A 22,322-nucleotide genomic window follows, 5' to 3' on the forward strand; every position below is an offset into this window, starting at 1 on the left:
GGATGAAGAGAGGATTTTTAGAGGATAATGTGGGGGTAAAGGACAGGGGCATGCACCCCTACACAACGGAGGGATTACCTCTCTCTCTCTCTCTCTCTCTCTCTGTTCTTCATCTCCTCTGGGTGGCCTAATGCTTCCCATCAGGAATGGAGACAGAGAGAGAGAGCGAGTTTGGAGGGGGTGCCAGTAAAAAGAGAGTGAAAAAAATGTTAAATGCACGGACATTCACACAGCAAGGCCGATCGTTGAGAAGCGAGTGAGCTTAATTCCATCAAAGAGAGAGAAAAGCAAGTGATTAATTTATTCGCTCCCTCCTCCCTCGCTTCTTGGCCGCTTTTGATTGCGCTCAATGTCGCTCGGTCCAGTAACATCTGGTGCTGGTCAGCGTTTGTCTTTTTAGCGACGTCTGCGGAGAAGCGCAGATCCTTTTATTGTTGTTTGTATAAAATTTTCTCTCTCTAGAGTTTAAGAACATAAGAAGAAGCTTTGGGTAATTAGATGTGAAATGTTGCTCTTTTTGGAGTCGGCGAGCGTGAGCATGATAACGAAAGGCCAATTGGACAAACGTTAGTGAGTTTTATCAGGATTTTTAGTGGTTTTATAAATCTATCCTCCTTATGTTGTTCCAAGCCATATGATTGTCTTTCTTCCATAGAATACAAATTAGGCTGATTGTCTGGACTGCTCTTTCCCCTCAAAGTGAGGACTGGTGCTACCAAACCTCCTAAATTTAAAATAAAGGGTCATAAATGTATCATAGAAGTAGTCCATATGGCTCGTGTGCTATTTGTGTGAGAAACAGCCTGAAATTTCACAGAAAGCCTTGTTCAGCGACAAGTTGTTTTCATTATATTGAATAGATCAGCCAGAATATTCTGCACCAATATGTTAAATGGAAGAAAGAAATAAAAAAATTGGAACAACACAAATGTGAGTAAATGATGACAAATCTTAATTCTTGGGTGAACTATCCTTTTAAAGCCAAGTGTGTATTAGCTAGAAGCCAAATATAATGTACGATATCAGTGCTGCTACTTGTGTGTTACTTGGGTAAATAGTTTGTCATCCATGTGTCATATATATATATATATATATATATATATATATATATATATAAAACACACGCAACACCCCTTAAAGGCATAGTTCACCCAAAAAGGAAAATTTAAATAATTTATTTAGTCAGTGGTTTCCAAAAATATATAAATGTATTTGCATTATATTATATTATATTATATTATATTATATTATATTATATTATATTATATTATCTTTACATTTAAGAAAATAATAAAAATGACCAAAACACAAGAAAATTACTAAAACTTTAACGAAAATTAAAACAAAAATATAAAAATAAAATCTAATTTTTAAAATATATTCACATAGGAATTATATTATACTATATTATCATCAATGTTGAAAACAGTTGTGCCATTTAATGCTTCAGAAACCATGAATTATATTATATTATCTTTATATATAAAAATCACCTTGACACCAGTTGGTTAAAAATAATTAAATCTCTAACGTTTGCAGATGTTACTTGGTTTCAATGAAATTCACACATTTTTAATTGTGACTAAAGCTCCCAAATATTTTTGGGGCCACAGTACAATGTGCAAATATATATACCATGGTATAATTAGTACAGCAAGTCAACACATTTCTGCCGTCACAGCAAGATATATACCGTGATAACGCCCAGATATGAACCACGTTTTTACCTCAACGATCTCCATTTTAGAGAAGAAAAAGAGTGAGGAAAGAGGCTTTTCTTTTTTCCTCTCAGAAATGATGTACTTCACATGAAAGGCAGTGACATTACACACTCACAAATAGATCCACAAGTGTGTTTTATAAGCTTTCGCTCTGAAAAGGAAGCCAGATTGGAAGTCCTCAGACACAAGGACTCCCTCGTGAGTCACTCGGCAATATCTGAAGCATCAAGCTCTTTCAGGGAAACGAGGAAGACAGAGATGAGAGCTCCCTGTCCCCCGCCGCTCCCGTCCCAGTGTCTTTGAGGGCTCTGATACAGAGAGCCAGAGCTGCGGGAGGCTGCGCGGATCATACACTCGGCCTGCTCGCTGAACAGGAGGACACCTTTTAGCTTTTGTCATGAGATTATGAGGATCTGTTATGCCGCTCTGTTCGGTCTATAACCTACTGAGCAGAGACAGAGACAGAGAGAGCTCAGGCTGGGTTTGTCATTGTGCTTGTGTGTGTGTGTGTGTGTGTGTGTGTGTGTGTGTGTGGCTCGTGCCTCAGAAGATTGAAGTGTACCGTTATTGAAGCCTTCATTTGTTGTGATGTTTTAAAGCTGTTGTTGAATCTTGCAACGATACAGTAGAATTTATATTAATGTGGCAAGTTTTGATGATACTTTGCAACTGAGAAACTAAATTCCATTTCCTGTTATTCCTAGCAACACCCCTTAAAGGCATAGTTCACCCAAAAAGGAAAATTTAAATAATTTATTTAGTCAGTGGTTTCCAAAAATATATAAATGTATTTGCATTATATTATATTATATTATATTATATTATATTATATTATATTATCTTTATATATAAAAATCACCTTGACACCAGTTGGTTAAAAATAATTAAATCTCTAACGTTTGCAGATGTTACTTGGTTTCAATGAAATTCACACATTTTTAATTGTGACTAAAGCTCCCAAATATTTTTGGGGCCACAGTACAATGTGCAAATATATATACCATGGTATAATTAGTACAGCAAGTCAACACATTTCTGCCGTCACAGCAAGATATATACCGTGATAACGCCCAGATATGAACCACGTTTTTACCTCAACGATCTCCATTTTAGAGAAGAAAAAGAGTGAGGAAAGAGGCTTTTCTTTTTTCCTCTCAGAAATGATGTACTTCACATGAAAGGCAGTGACATTACACACTCACAAATAGATCCACAAGTGTGTTTTATAAGCTTTCGCTCTGAAAAGGAAGCCAGATTGGAAGTCCTCAGACACAAGGACTCCCTCGTGAGTCACTCGGCAATATCTGAAGCATCAAGCTCTTTCAGGGAAACGAGGAAGACAGAGATGAGAGCTCCCTGTCCCCCGCCGCTCCCGTCCCAGTGTCTTTGAGGGCTCTGATACAGAGAGCCAGAGCTGCGGGAGGCTGCGCGGATCATACACTCGGCCTGCTCGCTGAACAGGAGGACACCTTTTAGCTTTTGTCATGAGATTATGAGGATCTGTTATGCCGCTCTGTTCGGTCTATAACCTACTGAGCAGAGACAGAGACAGAGAGAGCTCAGGCTGGGTTTGTCATTGTGCTTGTGTGTGTGTGTGTGTGTGTGTGTGTGTGTGTGTGTGTGGCTCCTGCCTCAGAAGATTGAAGTGTACCGTTATTGAAGCCTTCATTTGTTGTGATGTTTTAAAGCTGTTGTTGAATCTTGCAACGATACAGTAATGCAAGAATCTATCTATCCATGTATCCATCCATCCACCTGTAGCCTTCCCATAGTCCTATATATCTTCAAATCTATCCATACACCATTCTGTCTCTCTACAGTTCTATCACGCCATCATCTGTAATTCTATTATTTCTACAATTCTATCTATCTACCATTTGATCTAAACTTCTGTCCATCCATCCATACATCCACCATTCTATCTACAAATTTGTCTAAAATTGTATCCATCATCCATCCTTCCATAGTTCTATCTATCTACAATTCCATCCATCCATCCACCATTCTTTCTACAATTCTGTCTAAAATTCTATCCATCATCCATCCAACCTTCAATAATCCATCCATAATTCTTTCCATCCACAATTCCACAATCCATCCATCCATAATTCTTTCTGTATACAGTTCCATCCATCCATTCTTATTTCTATCCACAATTCCATCCATCCATCAACCATTTTATCTACAATTCTGTCTAAAATTCTATCCATCCATCCATGCATAATTCTTTCTATATACGGTTCCTTCCTTCCATCCATCCATTCATTTGTTTATTCATTTAATTCATAATTCTTTCTATCCACAATTCTATCCATCCATACTTCCATATTCTATTTATCTGCAATTTCATTCGTTCTTTCGATCTATCCATCCATCCACCATTCTATCTACAATTCTGTCTAAAATTCTATCCATAATCCATCCATCCATCCATCTATAATTCTTTATATATACAGTTCCTTCCTTCCATCCATCCATCTATTCATTCATTCGTTTATTAATTTCATTCATAATTCTTTCTATCCACAATTCTATCCATAATTCCTTCCATAATTCTATCTATCTACAAATCCATCCATCCATCCACCATTCTATCTACAATTCTGTCTAAAATTCTATCCATCATCCATCCATCCTTCAATCCAACCATAATTCTTTCCATCCACAATTCCACAATCCATCCATCCATTCATCCACTCATCCATAATTCTTTCTGTATACAGTTACACCCATCCTTAATTATTTCTATCAACAATTCTATCCAACCATCCATCCACCATTCTATCTACAATTCTGTCTAAAATTCTATCCATCATCCATCCATCCTTCAATCCAACCATAATTCTTTCCATCCACAATTCCACAATCCATCCATCCATTCATCCACTCATCCATAATTCTTTCTGTATACAGTTACACCCATCCTTAATTATTTCTATCAACAATTCTATCCAACCATCCATCCACCATTCTATCTACAATTCTGTCTAAAATTCTATCCATCCATCCATCCATCCATAATTCATTCTATATACAGTTCCTTCCATCCATCCATCCATTCATTCGTTTATTCGTTTAACTCATAATTCTTTCTATCCACAATTCTATCATCCATACTTCCATATTCTATCTGCAATTCTATCTATCGCAATTTTGTTTGTTCGTTCGATCTATCCATCCATCCATCCATCCATCATTCCACAATTCTGGCCAGATATATATATGTATGTATATATATATATATATATATATATTCCCCCGCCGCTCCCGTCCCAGTGTCTTTGAGGGCTCTGATACAGAGAGCCAGAGCTGCGGGAGGCTGCGCGGATCATACACTCGGCCTGCTCGCTGAACAGGAGGACACCTTTTAGCTTTTGTCATGAGATTATGAGGATCTGTTATGCCGCTCTGTTCGGTCTATAACCTACTGAGCAGAGACAGAGACAGAGAGAGCTCAGGCTGGGTTTGTCATTGTGCTTGTGTGTGTGTGTGTGTGTGTGTGTGTGTGTGTGTGTGTGGCTCCTGCCTCAGAAGATTGAAGTGTACCGTTATTGAAGCCTTCATTTGTTGTGATGTTTTAAAGCTGTTGTTGAATCTTGCAACGATACAGTAATGCAAGAATCTATCTATCCATGTATCCATCCATCCACCTGTAGCCTTCCCATAGTCCTATATATCTTCAAATCTATCCATACACCATTCTGTCTCTCTACAGTTCTATCACGCCATCATCTGTAATTCTATTATTTCTACAATTCTATCTATCTACCATTTGATCTAAACTTCTGTCCATCCATCCATACATCCACCATTCTATCTACAAATTTGTCTAAAATTGTATCCATCATCCATCCTTCCATAGTTCTATCTATCTACAATTCCATCCATCCATCCACCATTCTTTCTACAATTCTGTCTAAAATTCTATCCATCATCCATCCAACCTTCAATAATCCATCCATAATTCTTTCCATCCACAATTCCACAATCCATCCATCCATAATTCTTTCTGTATACAGTTCCATCCATCCATTCTTATTTCTATCCACAATTCCATCCATCCATCAACCATTTTATCTACAATTCTGTCTAAAATTCTATCCATCCATCCATGCATAATTCTTTCTATATACGGTTCCTTCCTTCCATCCATCCATTCATTTGTTTATTCATTTAATTCATAATTCTTTCTATCCACAATTCTATCCATCCATACTTCCATATTCTATTTATCTGCAATTTCATTCGTTCTTTCGATCTATCCTTCCATCCACCATTCTATCTACAATTCTGTCTAAAATTCTATCCATAATCCATCCATCCATCCATCTATAATTCTTTATATATACAGTTCCTTCCTTCCATCCATCCATCTATTCATTCATTCGTTTATTAATTTCATTCATAATTCTTTCTATCCACAATTCTATCCATAATTCCTTCCATAATTCTATCTATCTACAAATCCATCCATCCATCCACCATTCTATCTACAATTCTGTCTAAAATTCTATCCATCATCCATCCATCCTTCAATCCAACCATAATTCTTTCCATCCACAATTCCACAATCCATCCATCCATTCATCCACTCATCCATAATTCTTTCTGTATACAGTTACACCCACCCATCCTTATTTCTATCAACAATTCTATCCAACCATCCATCCACCATTCTATCTACAATTCTGTCTAAAATTCTATCCATCCATCCATCCATCCATAATTCATTCTATATACAGTTCCTTCCATCCATCCATCCATTCATTCGTTTATTCGTTTAACTCATAATTCTTTCTATCCACAATTCTATCATCCATACTTCCATATTCTATCTGCAATTCTATCATCTGCAATTTTGTTTGTTCGTTCGATCTATCCATCCATCCATCCATCCATCATTCCACAATTCTGGCCAGATATATATATGTATGTATATATATATATATATATATATATCACATGATTTCTGACCAGTCTTTAAAAAGCGTGAGATGGTCATAATTACAGTTTCAGTAAATGTTCAGTTTTCTTGTCTTTGGACCCCATTTTGAAAACCCCTGATATAGGACATATAATTAATTAACCAGATCCATAGCATCTTTTTTCTGTCGTTTCCTCCTCTCCACTCATCTGCCACTGAGCACGGCTCTTAAGTTAGTGTGCTTGAGCACTCATCCTCTCTCAGTAATTAAATCAAGATCTTTAATCCTCTCTCACACATCTGAGAGCAAACGAACAGAGTTATGCTGAACGCCTTCCCATTCCTGTAAAAACTGAAATCCTCAAGAAAACCTTCGTACCATTTTAGTTATGTTTTCATAAAGCTTTAAATTTAGATTTGAGTCAACAAAACTAAAATTCGTAATTTGCAGTTTCCGGTTTTATGGCAGTGTACATAAATTCAACTAAACAGAAATAATTGTGTCAATAAGATTGTGTGTTCTAGGTTCAAACCGGGTCCCTTCATGGAAGTAGAAAGAGGAAATATAATTTTAGACAGTAAACGCAAGCTTTTTAAAGGTGGATGGGGCAGGTTGATGCCCTGACGAAACTCCGATAGACAAATTGGATTACAGAGCAAAGGATTAAATAAAAAATAAGGGATGACAAACAAGACAAGCCGGCTGTGATCACAGGATTTAATATATTTCTTTCCCTTCTTCCTTTTCATCTTCCCCACTGACCCACCCTCTCTTTCCCTCTCTCTCTTTCTTACGGAGGGAAAACTCAGGCTTACTCTGGACTTATTAAAGCTGGGATTAATTTGTAATGCTCCCTTTACCCTGAGGGTGAGCAGCAGATTTGTTATCTAAAGCAAACAGGGTGAAGCGCAATAAAACAGACGCACAAAAGACTGTGAAGCACTGAAGTTTTAGAGGGAGCTTTTTTAAGGAGCTTTCGAGAGCTTTGCAGATTAAGTGAAAGTCGTATGCCTGTAATATATGCTTTTCACAAAAGGTGGAAAGCCATCAAGACATGTTGCAAAAATGAACCGAAAAGTTTCTGGATGTTTGCGATTGTTGTTGACATTATTTCAGGTTTAATTGTTGCTGCCTGCCAGGAAAATATAAACCTGCTAGTCAAATCATTTTTGCTATCATTTTCATTTATGATATGGCAGGACTGTCCTATTATCTGGCTGCATGTAAGTGAGTGTGAAGTAACTTTACATATGGATAAGTGTGTGCGCGCAAGTATGCATGCATAAATGTGTTGGAAAGTGTCACATAATCAAATATAAAGCAAATCACACATTTTTTTATTTTACTTGTATGTGCAACTAGTAATATTTATTGTGTGTGTGTGTGTTTGTGTAGATATAATTATATATAGATATAAATATTATTTTACACAATATTTGTGCAAAATTACTTCCCCAAAAATGGTCTTTTGTCTAGTGATTGATAATTTGATTGATATATATCTGTGAGCAAACAGAAGGAGACAACACAGGTAAATGACGGTCTAATAGAGCTTTATTACAGGCTTCAGGAGAGAGCAAGAGATGATCACAGGTGAGATAATATGGCTGAGAATCTTGAGCATAGACTTAGCTGAATAGTCACTGTGGGTCTCTTTGCATGGTGAGGCTGAGACAGTGTGCTGGGATGAAGACAGACGATGATGGCAGACAACGAACAGGTAGGTAGAGCTGGCAAGCAGCCAGGTAAGTTGATACACGCTAGTGAACAATAAGACCAGACACTGAGCTGGTGATGTGTCATTTATCTATTTGCCTATACATCTGTCTATGTTTTTAATGATATATTTGTCTGAATATAGATATGTCACGTGGTTTTGCCTGCCGACACTTTGCAGTTGGTTTATCAGTGATTCCTGACAGATAATTGCCTTGGGACACTAAAGGATTTTTAAAAAATGCAGAGAACAAAACACTGATTACATAAATGACAGTCTTTGTTATCTGAATTTGTCATATGTTTCAGTGACAATAACCGGCTCAACCCAGCCAAAACACGTTGGCTGCTGATTATGAACAGTGGTAGCGGGTCCACTGGCCTGTACAAAAGCATTATTCCAGTGGGGTTCGTCCATATGTCGCACAGCCTTTTTAAATAGTCAATTTCCATCTGATCGATTCTGACATTTGTATGGCGACCTGCCAGCGCCGCGTCGGTTGCCATGGTGAATCCACTTAGCTCAAGATAAAGATTCAGATCCATAATCAATAGATTGTAATTAGTTTGATGACCGGACGGCTTAACTATTTCAATTCACTTTAATGCACATGGTAATTAGGAGATTGGCTCACATAATCTGTTGGTGTGATATCAAGTAATGAGATTATGAAACAGAAATTAACTAGGTGCTTACGAGGAAGAAGTGACTGCTGTTTGCTCACGTTTCTGAATATGGTTACAAAGTGACCTGTTAGATTACTTAAAATGCACTGCAAATGTGGGGCCATCACAATGAACTGGAATATGTTCAATAATATGACTGAATCCATCTGACAACATTAGGATATACCAGCAAAAGTCATTTTTAAGGGTCAGCTCAGGAAGAAATGGCTTCTCAAAGTCAGTTCCTCTTAAAATTTCACTTTTTACAGTGTTTCTATTTCAGGAAATATATATGATTCGGAAGAGTTTCCTTATGTCTGTAATTTCCATATGTCATCATATATTATGGGCACCATATACTGTGTATTTACAGAAGGTACATGTTCAGATGGAACGTGATGGCGTGTTTTGCACATGCACAGATGCATTGATGCTCCTCAAGCAGTCAACTCTAAATGCTATTTAGAAATTAAAGATCTCCAATTGACTTTGACCCATTTTGGACATTGATGGAATGTTCAGTTTTCAGAATGTAGCTGATAAAGATGAGGTCATCATAACATGTTGGATTCTATTTGCATAGAAGGGTTATTATAGTTAAATTAAACCATTAAAAATTATTTTTGTTACTTTAAATAAACCTTAAATTAAATAAAATTTTCATTTAGTTTAATTTGATGTACTAAAATAACTAAAACTGAAATAAAAACTAATTAAAACTATTTGTAAAAAATAGTGCACAATACTGTAATAATTTGTAAGAATTTTCCGTATTTGTTTTTTACAGTTGTTTTACTAGTATTTTGAATTTTACGCTGCATTGTTTTAGAGGTAACAGAAATGTCCATAAAATTAATGGATAATGTCCCGTGTAATGAGCTTCCACTTTTTCTATTATTTTATGGATTTCTTTTATTTTTTACAGTGTAGACATTTAAAATAAAAACAACAACTTTACTAAATAAAATTAAAATGAAAATAAAAAAGTAATTCAAAATATAAAAAAAAAAAAATGTAATACTATATATACTAAAATAACACTTTTACTGAATTGTTATTGGTCTCCTCTATCTGGCATCTGTATAAGTATTTATAGGTGCATTTTTACACTGCAAAGATGCAAGTATCATGTTGTGTTAATTCTCATACACAGCCAATAGAAAACAAGATGCATGTTCAGTGTCATGACAACGTCAAAGCGGCTAAACTTCAACAGTATTCTTTTATTTCTGCCTTAGAAGCACATTAGTACTACAACTGACTCAGTATCATGACAGCCAAAATGGCATTTTCCTCTCACTGGAAGCGAGTTTTGAGACTGTCTATCAATAGAGCCGTTTTCAAGTCTCTCCTCTCCTCTCCTTCGTTGGGTCCTGCAGGCAGGTCTTAATCCCTCTCTTTTTTGTTTTCTCTCTGGTTTCTGTGGGGCGGGTCACGAGGATCTGAACCTGCACATTCTTGTGGGGCTGTGTGAGCTTGCATGGTAACCAGTGAACCACATTGTTAGACCCAGAGAGAGAGTGAGAGAGAGAGATTATGGCAACCATGCAAGTTATAATGTGAGTCTTTGCAAGCCAAGAAAGACAGACCTGAAGGAAACCAAACGCAGTCTTCCATCTGTTGGCAGCTAAATCATGTGCTCTTCCTGTTAAGATAGACCTCTCGTGTTTGTTAGCAGGTGTTGAGATGTAGTTGAAATGCCGAGACAGTATATTTAGGAGGAAAGCTGCGGTGACAGAAATGAACTTGGCTTGAAAAGGAACGGCTCAGGCAGGAATTAAAATTTTCATTATTTTCTCACTTTGACGTTGATTAAAAAACCTGTAGGCACTCTGAAGAGTCTTAAAGTAGCTCTGAAGTCAAATGGTTTGTGTGAGGAACAGACTCAAATTTAAAGGGATAGTTCACCAGAAAAATGAAAAATCTGTCATCACTCACCCTCATGTCGTTCCAAACCTGTATACGTTTTATTCTTCTTTGGAACATAAAATAAGAAGTTTTGAAGAATGTTTATACCCAAAGAGTTTAGGTTCCCACTGACTTCCATTTTATGGACATTATATTGCATTATATAATGCAAGTCAATGAGAACCAAAATTGGTTTGGTTACCAACATTCTTCAAAATATCAACCAAGTAGATAAATATATGAAGAATGCATACCAAACAGTTTTGGTTCCCATTGACTTCCAATGTATTTTCTGTCCATAAAATTGAAGTCAATGGGAACCAAAACTGTTTGGTCACAAACATTCTTCAAAATATCTTCTTTTATGTTCCACAAAAGAAAAGAAGTTTGGAACAACATGAGGGTGATTAAAATAATTTTCACTTTTGGTTAAATAGCAACTTAAATTTCTCAAAGACAGTATGATTTAGAATAGAGCAAACAATTCATATGGACTTTTTTGTAGTAAATAACTTTAAGATTTTCAATTTTGGATGTTATATTACAGCTAAGATGCTCTCAAATGGAAAATAAGCAAACTAAGTGTTGCTGTTGAAGTGTTGTGGTGTAGTGTGTCATTTTGTGTGTGTGTGTGTGTGTGTACCTGTTTTTCTATTCTGGTGGGGACTTAAACCTGAATACACACAGACTCATGGGGACTCGTGTCATGGTGGGGACCTAAATTGAGGTCCCCACGGGTAAACAAGCTAATAAATCACACAGAATGAAGTTTTTTGAAATTCTAAAAATGCAGAAAGTTTCCTGTGAGGGGTAGGTTTAGGGGTAGGGTTGGTGTAGGGCAATAGAATATACAGTCTGTACAGTAGAAAAACCTTTACGCCTATGGAGAGTCCCCACAAGGATAGCAAACCAGACATCTCTCTCAGATATCTCTCATCACTCCTCCCTTCTATTTACCCTCCTAATGAGGGGGGCGGGACCCCCGTGCTGTGATTGACAGCTCCACACTCCCCTGCTCTCCCCTCCTCTCCATTATCTTCATGTCCACACTCACTGTGAGTGTTTGGCTTTTCCCCTCAATCATTAAGAGACGTCACCAGGGTTATCGTTATCATTAACAAATACTAAAACCAAAACCATAAAAATAAAACATTTTCGTTACTTGTAACAAAAACATTAACCAAAATAAAATATTTAAAAAATTAGATTTCATCTGGTTGCCAATTAAGTCAACATTTCTCAGTTTCATTTAGTTTATCTTAAAGTGCTAAAAACTAAACAAACTAATAAAAAGTAATAAAAACTAAATAGACTTTTTTTTAAAGAAATAGAAGTGACAAAAATGCACAACAACTGGAACAGCTGGAAAGGTCACAGAAAGTAATTGGTTTATGTGAACCCTGAAAAACAGGCAAGAAAAGTTGGAACAACTTCAATTTAATTACTGATGCTTATTAAATTACAGTGTGAACATGCACTTCCTTGTGAATTATTACACCATGCTGTACTGAGTTTGCAATGTAACACAACTCAAACAACCTATTATTAGACCCTGAATAATGTATTTAGGTTAAGTGTCGAGGGCCTGTATGTGTCTCAGGTTATGGTTCTGATCTGGGCTCTGGGTTTATGTCTCTAAGCAGCAGTCACATTATCTGGATTTAAAATGTAAACTCTGAACTGAGATCAGCTGCTAGCTGCAGGCGGGGTGTGTTTTTTCCTCCCGGGAGCCGGGCGCAGGGACCTCAAAATTTCTGTTTCAGTTTTTTTTTTCATAAGATGCACAGGAACTAACACTAGAAAAAAAAATCCTTCCGATTCAGACGTAGGCCCACGTTTTATTTTCATTTTTGATAGGTATTGTCGACAGGACTAGGCCTACCTTCTCAAAAAGTTACTACCAGTCCAGGACTAACTTCTTAAGAACTTAATAAATAAATAAACCTGCAATAGTTCGTCAACAGGCCAGAACACAGAAGTAGATTAAACAGAGAAAAGAGATTTAAAACTTCTAGTTTTAGGAAATCTCATAGCATATTTATATTTCCGCCAGATGTAAATGGTTTTAAAGCAGGGCATGGAAAGTCAGGCTACCAGATCCGCCTCCGTGAACTGCGCAATCCAGGTGTAAAACTTTCCCGCTTCTTCCTCTTTCATCGAAGCCGCGGTGAGTGACATCAGCGCGTACTGCGCTCGTGCTTTCTGACAACTCCGGGATTTACAGGGGATTTTATGCACCATCGTTTTAATAAACGCCGATAATTTACAAGAGACACGACAATCCGCCTGGCAAAGAGACCAATCTCTCTCTCTCTCTCTCTCTCACACACACACACACACTGTCGCTGGCTCTCTCTCTCATGCACACACACACACACACACACACACACTCGCTTCAAGCCGGCTGATCCCGCGGCTTTACGGGTTTATACTGCTCAGGAAACTCTACTGCATTTTGGGATTACACAAATACCCCTGGACAATAGGTTAGTGCCAGCAGATATCTTGATTTTACGGGAACGAGCCTCTTTAACAGTTTTAGGTGTGTGCTAAATTGTTCCCAGAAGTTGGTGCTGTTTTTCCTGGGTTTATGTTGTAATGTAGCTATCTCATCATTGTTCTTTTGGGTGCGAACGTAGTGCCAGATCTGGAGCAGTAGTCTGGTAATTAACTTTGTAAATAGGCCTATAGTAAAGCATATTACTTGTAGGCAAATTCCCTTATGATCATTTGTAATTATCAATCGATTGACTTGCTCTGTCTGTAGGCCTCATCGTGACTTTGTGACTTTAACTGATTATGTAAATCTTTGTAGCTATTCATAAAGGTTTATACCGTTTTCTATATTAGCCTAAGTAATTTAAGTACACGAAAATGTAAAAAAAAAAAACTATTATAGCCTATTCAACTTTACAAAAGAGTGTTTTCTTTTCTTTCTTTTTCTCTTTCTTTTATTTATTTATTTATTTATTTATTTTACCAATATTCAGAATGGGATATCAAGAAGTTTGTAAATCCATGTGACCTGACTAAAACTTTTTAGGCCTACTTAATTTTTTACTTAAGGGGTTCACCTCTGTTTATGGTTTTAAAAGTGTTTTTTTTTTTTTTTTTTTTGGAACGACAAAACAGCTGCATGTTGGTTACACCAGACTTTGATTTGGCGAACAAATATTTTTTAAATAGCCTACTCCTGTTAAGATTTTAAAACAGAATCGTTTCATTGCTTGTTTTTTCTTAATAAATAATAAAAGTACATGATAATATAAAACTATACTTACATCTATATTTATTTATTTATTAGAATTGCAGCCTTTGACGCTTTTTCTACGCACAGTTACACCACTTTTTTATTTTATTTTATTTTTTTAGCTTTTTGACTTTTAAGCTTCACAAGCAATCGAAATTACTTTTAATTCTGAAACTGGCATCTAAAAATAAATTCACTAATTTTGTATGAATTGTATTAAATGTAGTTTTGAATGACGTTAGAAATCCAGACAAAAAAAATAACTGACCCATAAGGAAGGCGCATGTCTAATAACGGTCTAACTTCAAAGTGTGTAACCATCTCGTTTAAAATCGTTTATTGAAGCATGTTTATAATATTACTTACGTTTATACCCCAAAAATATTTTCTGTAAAGCATGCGTGGATGAGCTTCTTTCATGAATGTTTATAATTTTATGCTCAGAAAAGATTTGGTCACTAAAAAAACGACGCATTTAATCGACCAAACGGTAAATCGATTGAAAAATGGTATTCTTATCATTTGTATTTGCTTTGCCTCAGTGTTACGCTAAAGGCTCGAATTAAACGTGTATTCAAATAGTTTACTCTCCTCGGGACTCGCACATTCACGCGGCAGGTTAATATGTCGTCATGTCGAAAGGAGGAGTTAATGAGTGCTTCTTCGTTCTGATTGGATAAAGCGGTCATCTGTAAGGACAAGCGAGACTTCTGATTGGCTGTGGTGGGCGGGTCCGCAGGTGTCTTTTGCACATAGACGGACAGGCCATCAAGAAGGTGATCAATCTCAATCCGTCAGCATTGGCTATCACCTCAATATTACGCGTGGATACAACGAGCCTCTTGAGCCACTGCATCTGACTGTCTGCGGACGGGCTTTGTGGTCATATTGGGAACTTGTTGTGAAGTTTGTGGTTAATTGTTTTCTTACAATTCCAACCATCTGCTGGAGTCCAGACTGCTCTCCAAAAAGAGTTTCTTGGTTTTGTGGATTTTCAGTTTACGGATCTCAAAGGAAAAAAAGAGCACAGAGCACAGAAGAATAAGAGGTAAAGCAAATATATTTTAATTTTAAATTCCAATCTAAAGGTTAAAGGTGCATAATTAAGGTTGTTTCTTTATATATATATATATATATATATATATATATCCATCCATTTTGAAGCTAATTTGTCAATTCGACCAAATGTAATATTTTTTTTTTAAGTTTTACATTTTGAAGCTAATTTGTCAATTCGACCAAATGTAATTTTTTTTTTTTAAGTTTTCAGAATGATTTAAAAGTGCTGCAAACTTTGTAACTTAGGCATCACTTTGCTTCTCCGTAAAACATAAGGCAGCTATTAAAATTAATTTAGCAATTTTTGTTGGTTCATTAAGTTGTTTAAAGTTTTCAGAATGGTTTAAAAGTGCAGTAAACTTCACTGCAGGTTGAGGTTGTAACTTAGGCATCACTTTGCTTTTCCGTAAAATATAAGGCAGAAGTTAATATTAATTTTCCAATTTTAGTTGGTTCATTAAGTTTAGTTTAACGATCTATTTTACAAAAAGGGGTTCAAAGTCAATTATCTTGTTTTAGGAAAATAAAACAAGATAATTTACTTTGAATCCCTTTTTGTAAAAATAATTTGCGCTGCATTAAGTCAAAGACAAATTAATGCCTTATATATAGGCTATATATATATATATATATATATAGGCAATATTTTGCTTGAATTACTTGTCTTTCAGAACTTCGCGATTGCAGTCGTATTTAACAAACTTTGCAGAGCCTGAGTGCGAGGAGAAAGGGAGAGTTTGTCGTTTATTTAGTTGATAAGGTTTCTTCTGCAAATGAAGTCCCCTCTGGGTCTAATCTAAATGGCTATGGAGAATAATTTGCACACTTACTGGCAATTTACATATAGTTAAAGCTCGATTGTGGAGTCTTTAGGCCCATGTTATCTGTCCTCAGCGTGGGAGTAATGGGGCCATTCATAGGCATGAGCGACGGAGAAAAAGCGCAACATGTCATTTACAGAACTTTTGTCTTAATACATTTGTACTATTGCCTCATAACAATTGCAACGAAACACAGTTTGGTCCTCCCAAATAATTCCAAATGCGCATAAGCCTCGAGTTTATCCCGAGCGGCCTTCTGTCCAGGAAAACAAGCGCTTCAGCTTTAGAACAATAATTCAGCTATTCGATTCTATGATGCAAATTTCGTTTAAAAAAAATAAAGGTATCTATTTACTTATTTTTTCATTCGTTCTGTAAGATGTAAGATAAGACCATATAAACACATTTAAAAAGTACTGTGAATACAACCAAAAAAATCTGTATATTAGCTTTCTTTAATAACTATCTATTATCGCTTTTTGGGGCCTTCATTCAAAGTGGATTCAGTCATTCCGTATGGACTGGATCTTAATAATTAACTTGTTTTATAAATATTAGGCTATATTTCAAATCATATAAAAAATATATACGGCTCGTTGTAGGCCTATCTGTTACCATGTGTTAGATTAAAACGACCATTAATTAAATTCATAATTGCACCGCCAACTTTCAAACGTTCTGGTAAACAAAAGAAAAGATCAAACATTTGGCGGTGTCGCGTCCGTCAGGAGCGCTTAACAGGGCATGACATGTAAATGGCCAATTAGTGTGTGAAGGCCTTGATTAGTCGAGTGTGAAAAAAGAGATCATTAAAGGCAAGACATTAGTCATATTCAGACTGTGCACTATCTTTCAAACGTTCTGGTAAACAAAAGAAAAGATCAAACATTTGGCGGTGTCGCGTCCGTCAGGAGCGCTTAACAGGGCATGACATGTAAATGCCAATTAGGTGTGTGAAGGCCTTGATTAGTCGAGTGTGAAAAAGAGATCATTAAAGGCAAGACGTTAGTCATATTCAGACTGATCACTATCTTGACATGCGTTTTACATGTTTTTTTTTTACAATGGGGCTGTGTATTTAATATATCCAAATACTATTTATTATGCAGCATTCTGTGATGGGGCAATACATGTATGATACAGTTGATAAAATTACAGGCAGTTCCAAACACTGGCATGCTCTTTTTAACAATTTTTTGGGGAAAATAAAATTTTTAAATAAACACATTTTTGTTTTTGGTTTATTTATTTATTTAATAATTGATTCTTGTTGCAGGTGTCTCTCTGGAGCTTGACAATGATGTCATACCTCAAACAGGCCCCTTATGCCATGAACGGGCTGGGGCTCAGCGGGGCAACCATGGACCTCCTCCATCCCTCTGTGGCATATCCGGGTAAGCACTTTTTTTTTTTTTTTTTTAAAGATAACATTTAAATAGTCTCTTCATGCAGTGTCTTTATGAAAAATAGCAACAAATAAGAACTTTGCTGTACTTTTAAGCATGCAATGCATGTCAATCCGAAAATGATTCAAAAGCACATGGACTTTTAAGTGCATGACTTTTCAAACTTGGGCAGGAGAAGATCTGTAGACATAATTTAGTAACTTAAGTTGTTTTCCTTATTGCAGCAAATTCTCGTAAACAGAGAAGAGAGAGAACAACGTTCACTCGCACTCAGCTGGACATACTGGAGAATCTGTTCGCTAAGACGCGCTACCCAGACATTTTCATGCGTGAGGAGGTTGCTCTGAAAATTAATTTACCTGAGTCAAGAGTGCAGGTGGGTGTTGTTGTGCCACTTTCCTAATCCTGAGAGATTTAAGTCAAGTCAAGTCACATATATTTATTTATGCAGCGCTTTATACAATACAGATTGTTTCAAAGCAGCTTTACAGTCATAAACAGGAAATTAATGGTAATGTTAGTGTCATTATTGTCATTATTCAGCTCAATTCAGTTCAGTGTTGCTTCAATTCAGTTTAATAATTCTGTCAATGTTGTAAATTATCAATTATGAAACAACTTCGATTCAGCTAACGCAGCTCTACAGAAAAAAATAGGGTCATTATTCAGCTCAAGTTGGTTTATTCTTGATTCAGTTCAGTTAAAAAACAGTGTCAATGTTGTTAAGTTCATCAGTTATTAAATAAGTTCAATTTCAGCTGTAAATCAACCCTACAGAAAGATAATAGCGTCGTTATTCAGCTCAATTTAGTTCATTGTTGATTTAATTCAGTTCAGTAACTAGGCCAGTGTTGCAATGTTCATCAAATATGAGACAATTTCAATTCAGCTACAGCAGCTCTACAAAAAACAATAGTGTCATTATTCAGTTCAGTTCAGATTCAGTGTTGATTCAATTCAGTTAAATTACTGCATCAGTGCTGCAAAGTTCATCCATAATGAAATAAATTCACTTTCAGTAGCTCTAAAGGAGATTATTCAGCTTAATTCAGATTCAGTGTTGATTCAAATCAGTTCAGTAACTGTCAGTGTCGTTGTAAATTGCTATAAAGACAATAGTGTCATTATCCAACTCAATTCATTTCAAATTTTGTTCTCATCTGATAGTGTCAGTGCAGTTAAATCAATATTTTAGGTGTTCAGATCTTAACATTTCAGCTCATAGATGATATTTGCTGATTTGCATGACAGTCATTAAACTGTGACGTGTTTGTCGACAGGTTTGGTTTAAAAACAGACGGGCAAAGTGTCGTCAGCAGCAGCAGAGCAGCAGCAGTTCCAAGATCCGTCCAGCGAAGAAGAAATCCTCTCCATCCCGCGAGAGCCCGGGGTCAGAGAGCAGCGGCCACTTCACTCCTCCCGCCGTCTCCAGTAACACCTCATCGTCCTCGTCTTCGTCCTCAGGCTCCAACCTCTCCGGTCTTAGCGGAGTGGGCCTGATCAGCAGCTTGTCCTCAGGAACAACACCTGTCTCGTCCATCTGGAGTCCCGCTCCGGTCTCGCCGCTTCCCGCTCCCTCTTCGCTCCCAGACATTTCCCCTCCGGCCAGTGCGTCCTGCATGCAGAGGGCCATCTCGGGCGGCGGGGGCACCACAGGAGTGCCGTCGTACCCCATGCCCTACAACCAGGCTCCCAGCTATGCCCAGGGCTACCCGACCTCAAATGCCGCCTCTTATTTCAGCGGCATGGACTGTGGATCCTACTTGGCCCCAATGCCCGGCCACACCCACCATCACCCACACACCCATCACACACAGCTGAGCACCGCCGCGGTGTCAGGACACCACCCTCACCATATCGGGCAGAGCGGTGGACACCACCCTCACCAGGGGTACAGCGGCGCTGGACTGACGTTCAGCTCCTCGGACTGTCTGGATTACAAAGATTACAAAGATCAGGCTGCCGTGGCTTCATCCTGGAAACTGAACTTCAGTTCGGCGGCGGCCGACTGCTTGGACTACAAAGACCAGGCCGCCTGGCGCTTTCAGGTTTTGTAAGGACAATTCATGTTGTTTCCTGATGTTTACTTGTTTGTTTTCCTTCGGAGAAAGTCTTTTCCTCAATGTCGGACACCACAGGGAAGAAGTAGTGACTTTTGTGCCAACTTTTCCCACAAGAGCCGTAGGAACAAGGGTTCAGAAACCAAAGTTTCTTGTGTGTTGCAAAAGCGAGACGGGTTCTTTGACGCCCTCGGCGGACAGATTAAAAAGCGAAGGTCAAATTTGTCGCACTCCCGACACGACGCACTGAACGAATGAGACATGTGTTGATTGAAACAATGAAGGCAATGATCATTTTATATGATTTTCTTTACAGAGGAGAATGTGACTTATGCCTTACAGCTCATGTGAGATGTTAAAAACTAATTTGCATTCATGTTCATTTAATAAATATAAGCTTAAAATTGAGACAAATTGTTTTTCATTTCCTTTTTGACTTCTGACGTAACAAGCATTATGGGCCTTGTATGTGTTAAAACCAACAGTTTCAAAATCACCATACATTTCTTTTACAAAATTGCTAAAAATGCAATAAATCTCAATAATGTGAGTAATTTAGCAAATCAATTTTACATCTATATTTTTTCTTTAATAAATTGCTAAAATTTTTTACTATTTGAAAACATACAAACTTGTTCATGAATGAATGTTTTACTTTTAAATCTGAGATTTTACTAAACAAATTCTAAAGCAAATGCAAGAATGACCAAGCTCCAGAATAAAGGTTATAATTATTCAAATTTGAAAGCTATAGTCCACAAGAGACTATGAATTACAGTGATTTTACCATGGTTAGGTGGTGTCCCTAAAAGGAAACAATCATTAAACCCAGTACTAAAGTTCATAAGCATTACTAAGTGATGTTGTAGATGTATAGACTTTATATAGGTGCATTAATACAGAATTTTAATTATTTGGATGTATGTGCACGGCTTCATAAATGCCTTATCCAATCAGAGTTAATTTTATAGTAAAGCAATAAACCCCTCAAGGCTGTGAGTACAATGCAAAGGACATGAAAGTCCTTAAACTGTTAAAATCATTGTAACAGATGGCTTGAAATAGTTTGTTGCTTTTCAAAAATGATGGCAGCAGCACTATGATAAAAGACATCAAATCTTCCATCAAAGTAGCCTGTGGGCTTATACAGCTGAAATTTTACAGAATGGAATCAAAATTGAAATGTTTCTGTTTTATAAGGCTTCAGAGTCACAGGATCTAGTGAACAGCATCTTATTTGAATTAGTTGAGTTCTGGCAGGAATAAAAGTGTGGCTTAGATTCAATCCAACAGAAAAACTAATGAAGTTATATGAACACATTGATGAACACGTACTGGTATTCTGACTGGTAATAAGTGGCTTACAATGATGTGCGGATTTATTTATCCAACAGAAAAATGACAAATCACGATTTTAATTATCAGCTACCTCAAGACTCTGCGAAGCAGCTGGGTAAATAGGGTTAGATAAACGGGACGGCGATGTTTGCTTGTTTGGTCAGGGGAATCCTGCTGTGCTGTAGCTGCATGGCATCTTACTGAGGCACAAACATTGAGGGATTTGGTGCATCTGCATCAGCTCAACTAATCTCTGAGCATGTTTGAGGAATGCTGTTGTCTGGTTAAAACTGGACCGATGTAATCCAAACACCTGTTCTCACCACATAACACCATCTCCTACACATTTACCAGTGTTTTTCTGCATTTATTCACACTGGGTATTTCATATTTGTATGGCCTAATACAGGCTTTACTTCAGGACCCATATTTTACATTGGAAATTAAGTGGCAACCCAATAAATCTCACTTGATGGCCTTGCAGAGGTTATTAGAGCAAACAGAAATAAAAACCATCCTAAACTGTGTGAATTTCAAGTACAAAAAGAGCTGTTGTAGGAGGGTGGGCTGTAACACTTATGGAAGCATGGACATTAGTTTAAATGTAGTACATTAATTTAAAAAAAAATGTGTGTATGCTAAAAATAATATTTATACAACTCTTTTAACAAGTAGAAAACATTTTATTTTAAAAGGGCAAATGAGTTTTTAGAATATTTTAAAAATGCACTACCGTTCAAAAATATCTTATCCTCAACGAGGCTGCATTTATTTGATAAAAAATACAGTAAAAACAGAAAAACTATGAAATATTCATTTCAATTTTTTTATTTGAATATATTTTAAAATGTAATTTATTCCTGTGATGTCAAAGCTGAATTTTCAGCATCATTCCTCCAGTCTTCAGTGTCACATGATCCTTTAGAAATCAGTCTAATATGCTGATTTGCTGCTCAAGAAACATTTATTATTATTATCAATGTTGGAAACAGTGGTGCTACTTAAATTTTTTTTTTTTTAATTTTTAGGATTTTTTTTTAGGAACAGAGAGCTACAGAACAGCATTTATTAAATACAAATATTTTTCAACATTATGAATGTCTTCACTGTCATTTGATTAATTAAATGCATCATTGCTGAATAAAAGTAAAAATGTATTTTTACTTTTATTCAGAAAAAAAAAACGTACTGATCCCAAACTTTTGAACTGTAGCGTAATAATTAAATAAATCACTATTTTTAAATGACTGCTATCTACAGCACTGTTATTCTGCTGACAAACCTGGCACTTAATTCTTTGCAAATTCAGGGTCATGTTCAGCCCACATATACTGGTCTCACCTTTGCAGTCCAGGGGCTTTCAACAGTGATGAGCAGCTTGCAGAGACACTCGTCATTGTGGTGCTTTAGTAACTGGACCACTTGTTCATGATGACCTTTATAAGAATCTGT

The 22,322-nt window shown here is 36.7% G+C and overlaps 1 protein-coding gene across 1 annotated transcript; it reads left to right on the forward strand.

Moving 5' to 3' along the window:
* The first annotated feature begins 14,975 nt into the window (after positions 1-14,975).
* On the forward strand, positions 14,976-19,924 carry LOC107756997 (homeobox protein OTX1 A-like). The gene is made up of 4 exons (XM_016574326.1): positions 14,976-15,234; positions 17,343-17,460; positions 17,697-17,848; positions 18,753-19,924. Exons 2-4 carry the CDS (start codon positions 17,364-17,366, stop codon positions 19,527-19,529), a joined length of 1,026 nt encoding a protein of 341 aa, XP_016429812.1. The 5' UTR covers positions 14,976-15,234; positions 17,343-17,363; the 3' UTR covers positions 19,530-19,924.
* Positions 19,925-22,322: the final 2,398 nt, after the last annotated feature.

Source organism: Sinocyclocheilus rhinocerous, unplaced genomic scaffold, assembly GCF_001515625.1.
Source record: "Sinocyclocheilus rhinocerous isolate Xijiao unplaced genomic scaffold, SAMN03320098_v1.1 scaffold953, whole genome shotgun sequence".
Classification (NCBI taxonomy): domain Eukaryota; kingdom Metazoa; phylum Chordata; class Actinopteri; order Cypriniformes; family Cyprinidae; genus Sinocyclocheilus; species Sinocyclocheilus rhinocerous.

Bases quoted from the DNA above. Each gene is read 5' to 3' on its own strand.
- LOC107756997 (XM_016574326.1), top strand. From the start codon at position 17,364: ATGATGTCATACCTCAAACAGGCCCCTTATGCCATGAACGGGCTGGGG. The intron at 17,461-17,696 runs GTAAGCACTTTT...TCCTTATTGCAG, and splicing joins TCCCTCTGTGGCATATCCGG to CAAATTCTCGTAAACAGAGA. The intron at 17,849-18,752 runs GTGGGTGTTGTT...GTTTGTCGACAG, and splicing joins TACCTGAGTCAAGAGTGCAG to GTTTGGTTTAAAAACAGACG.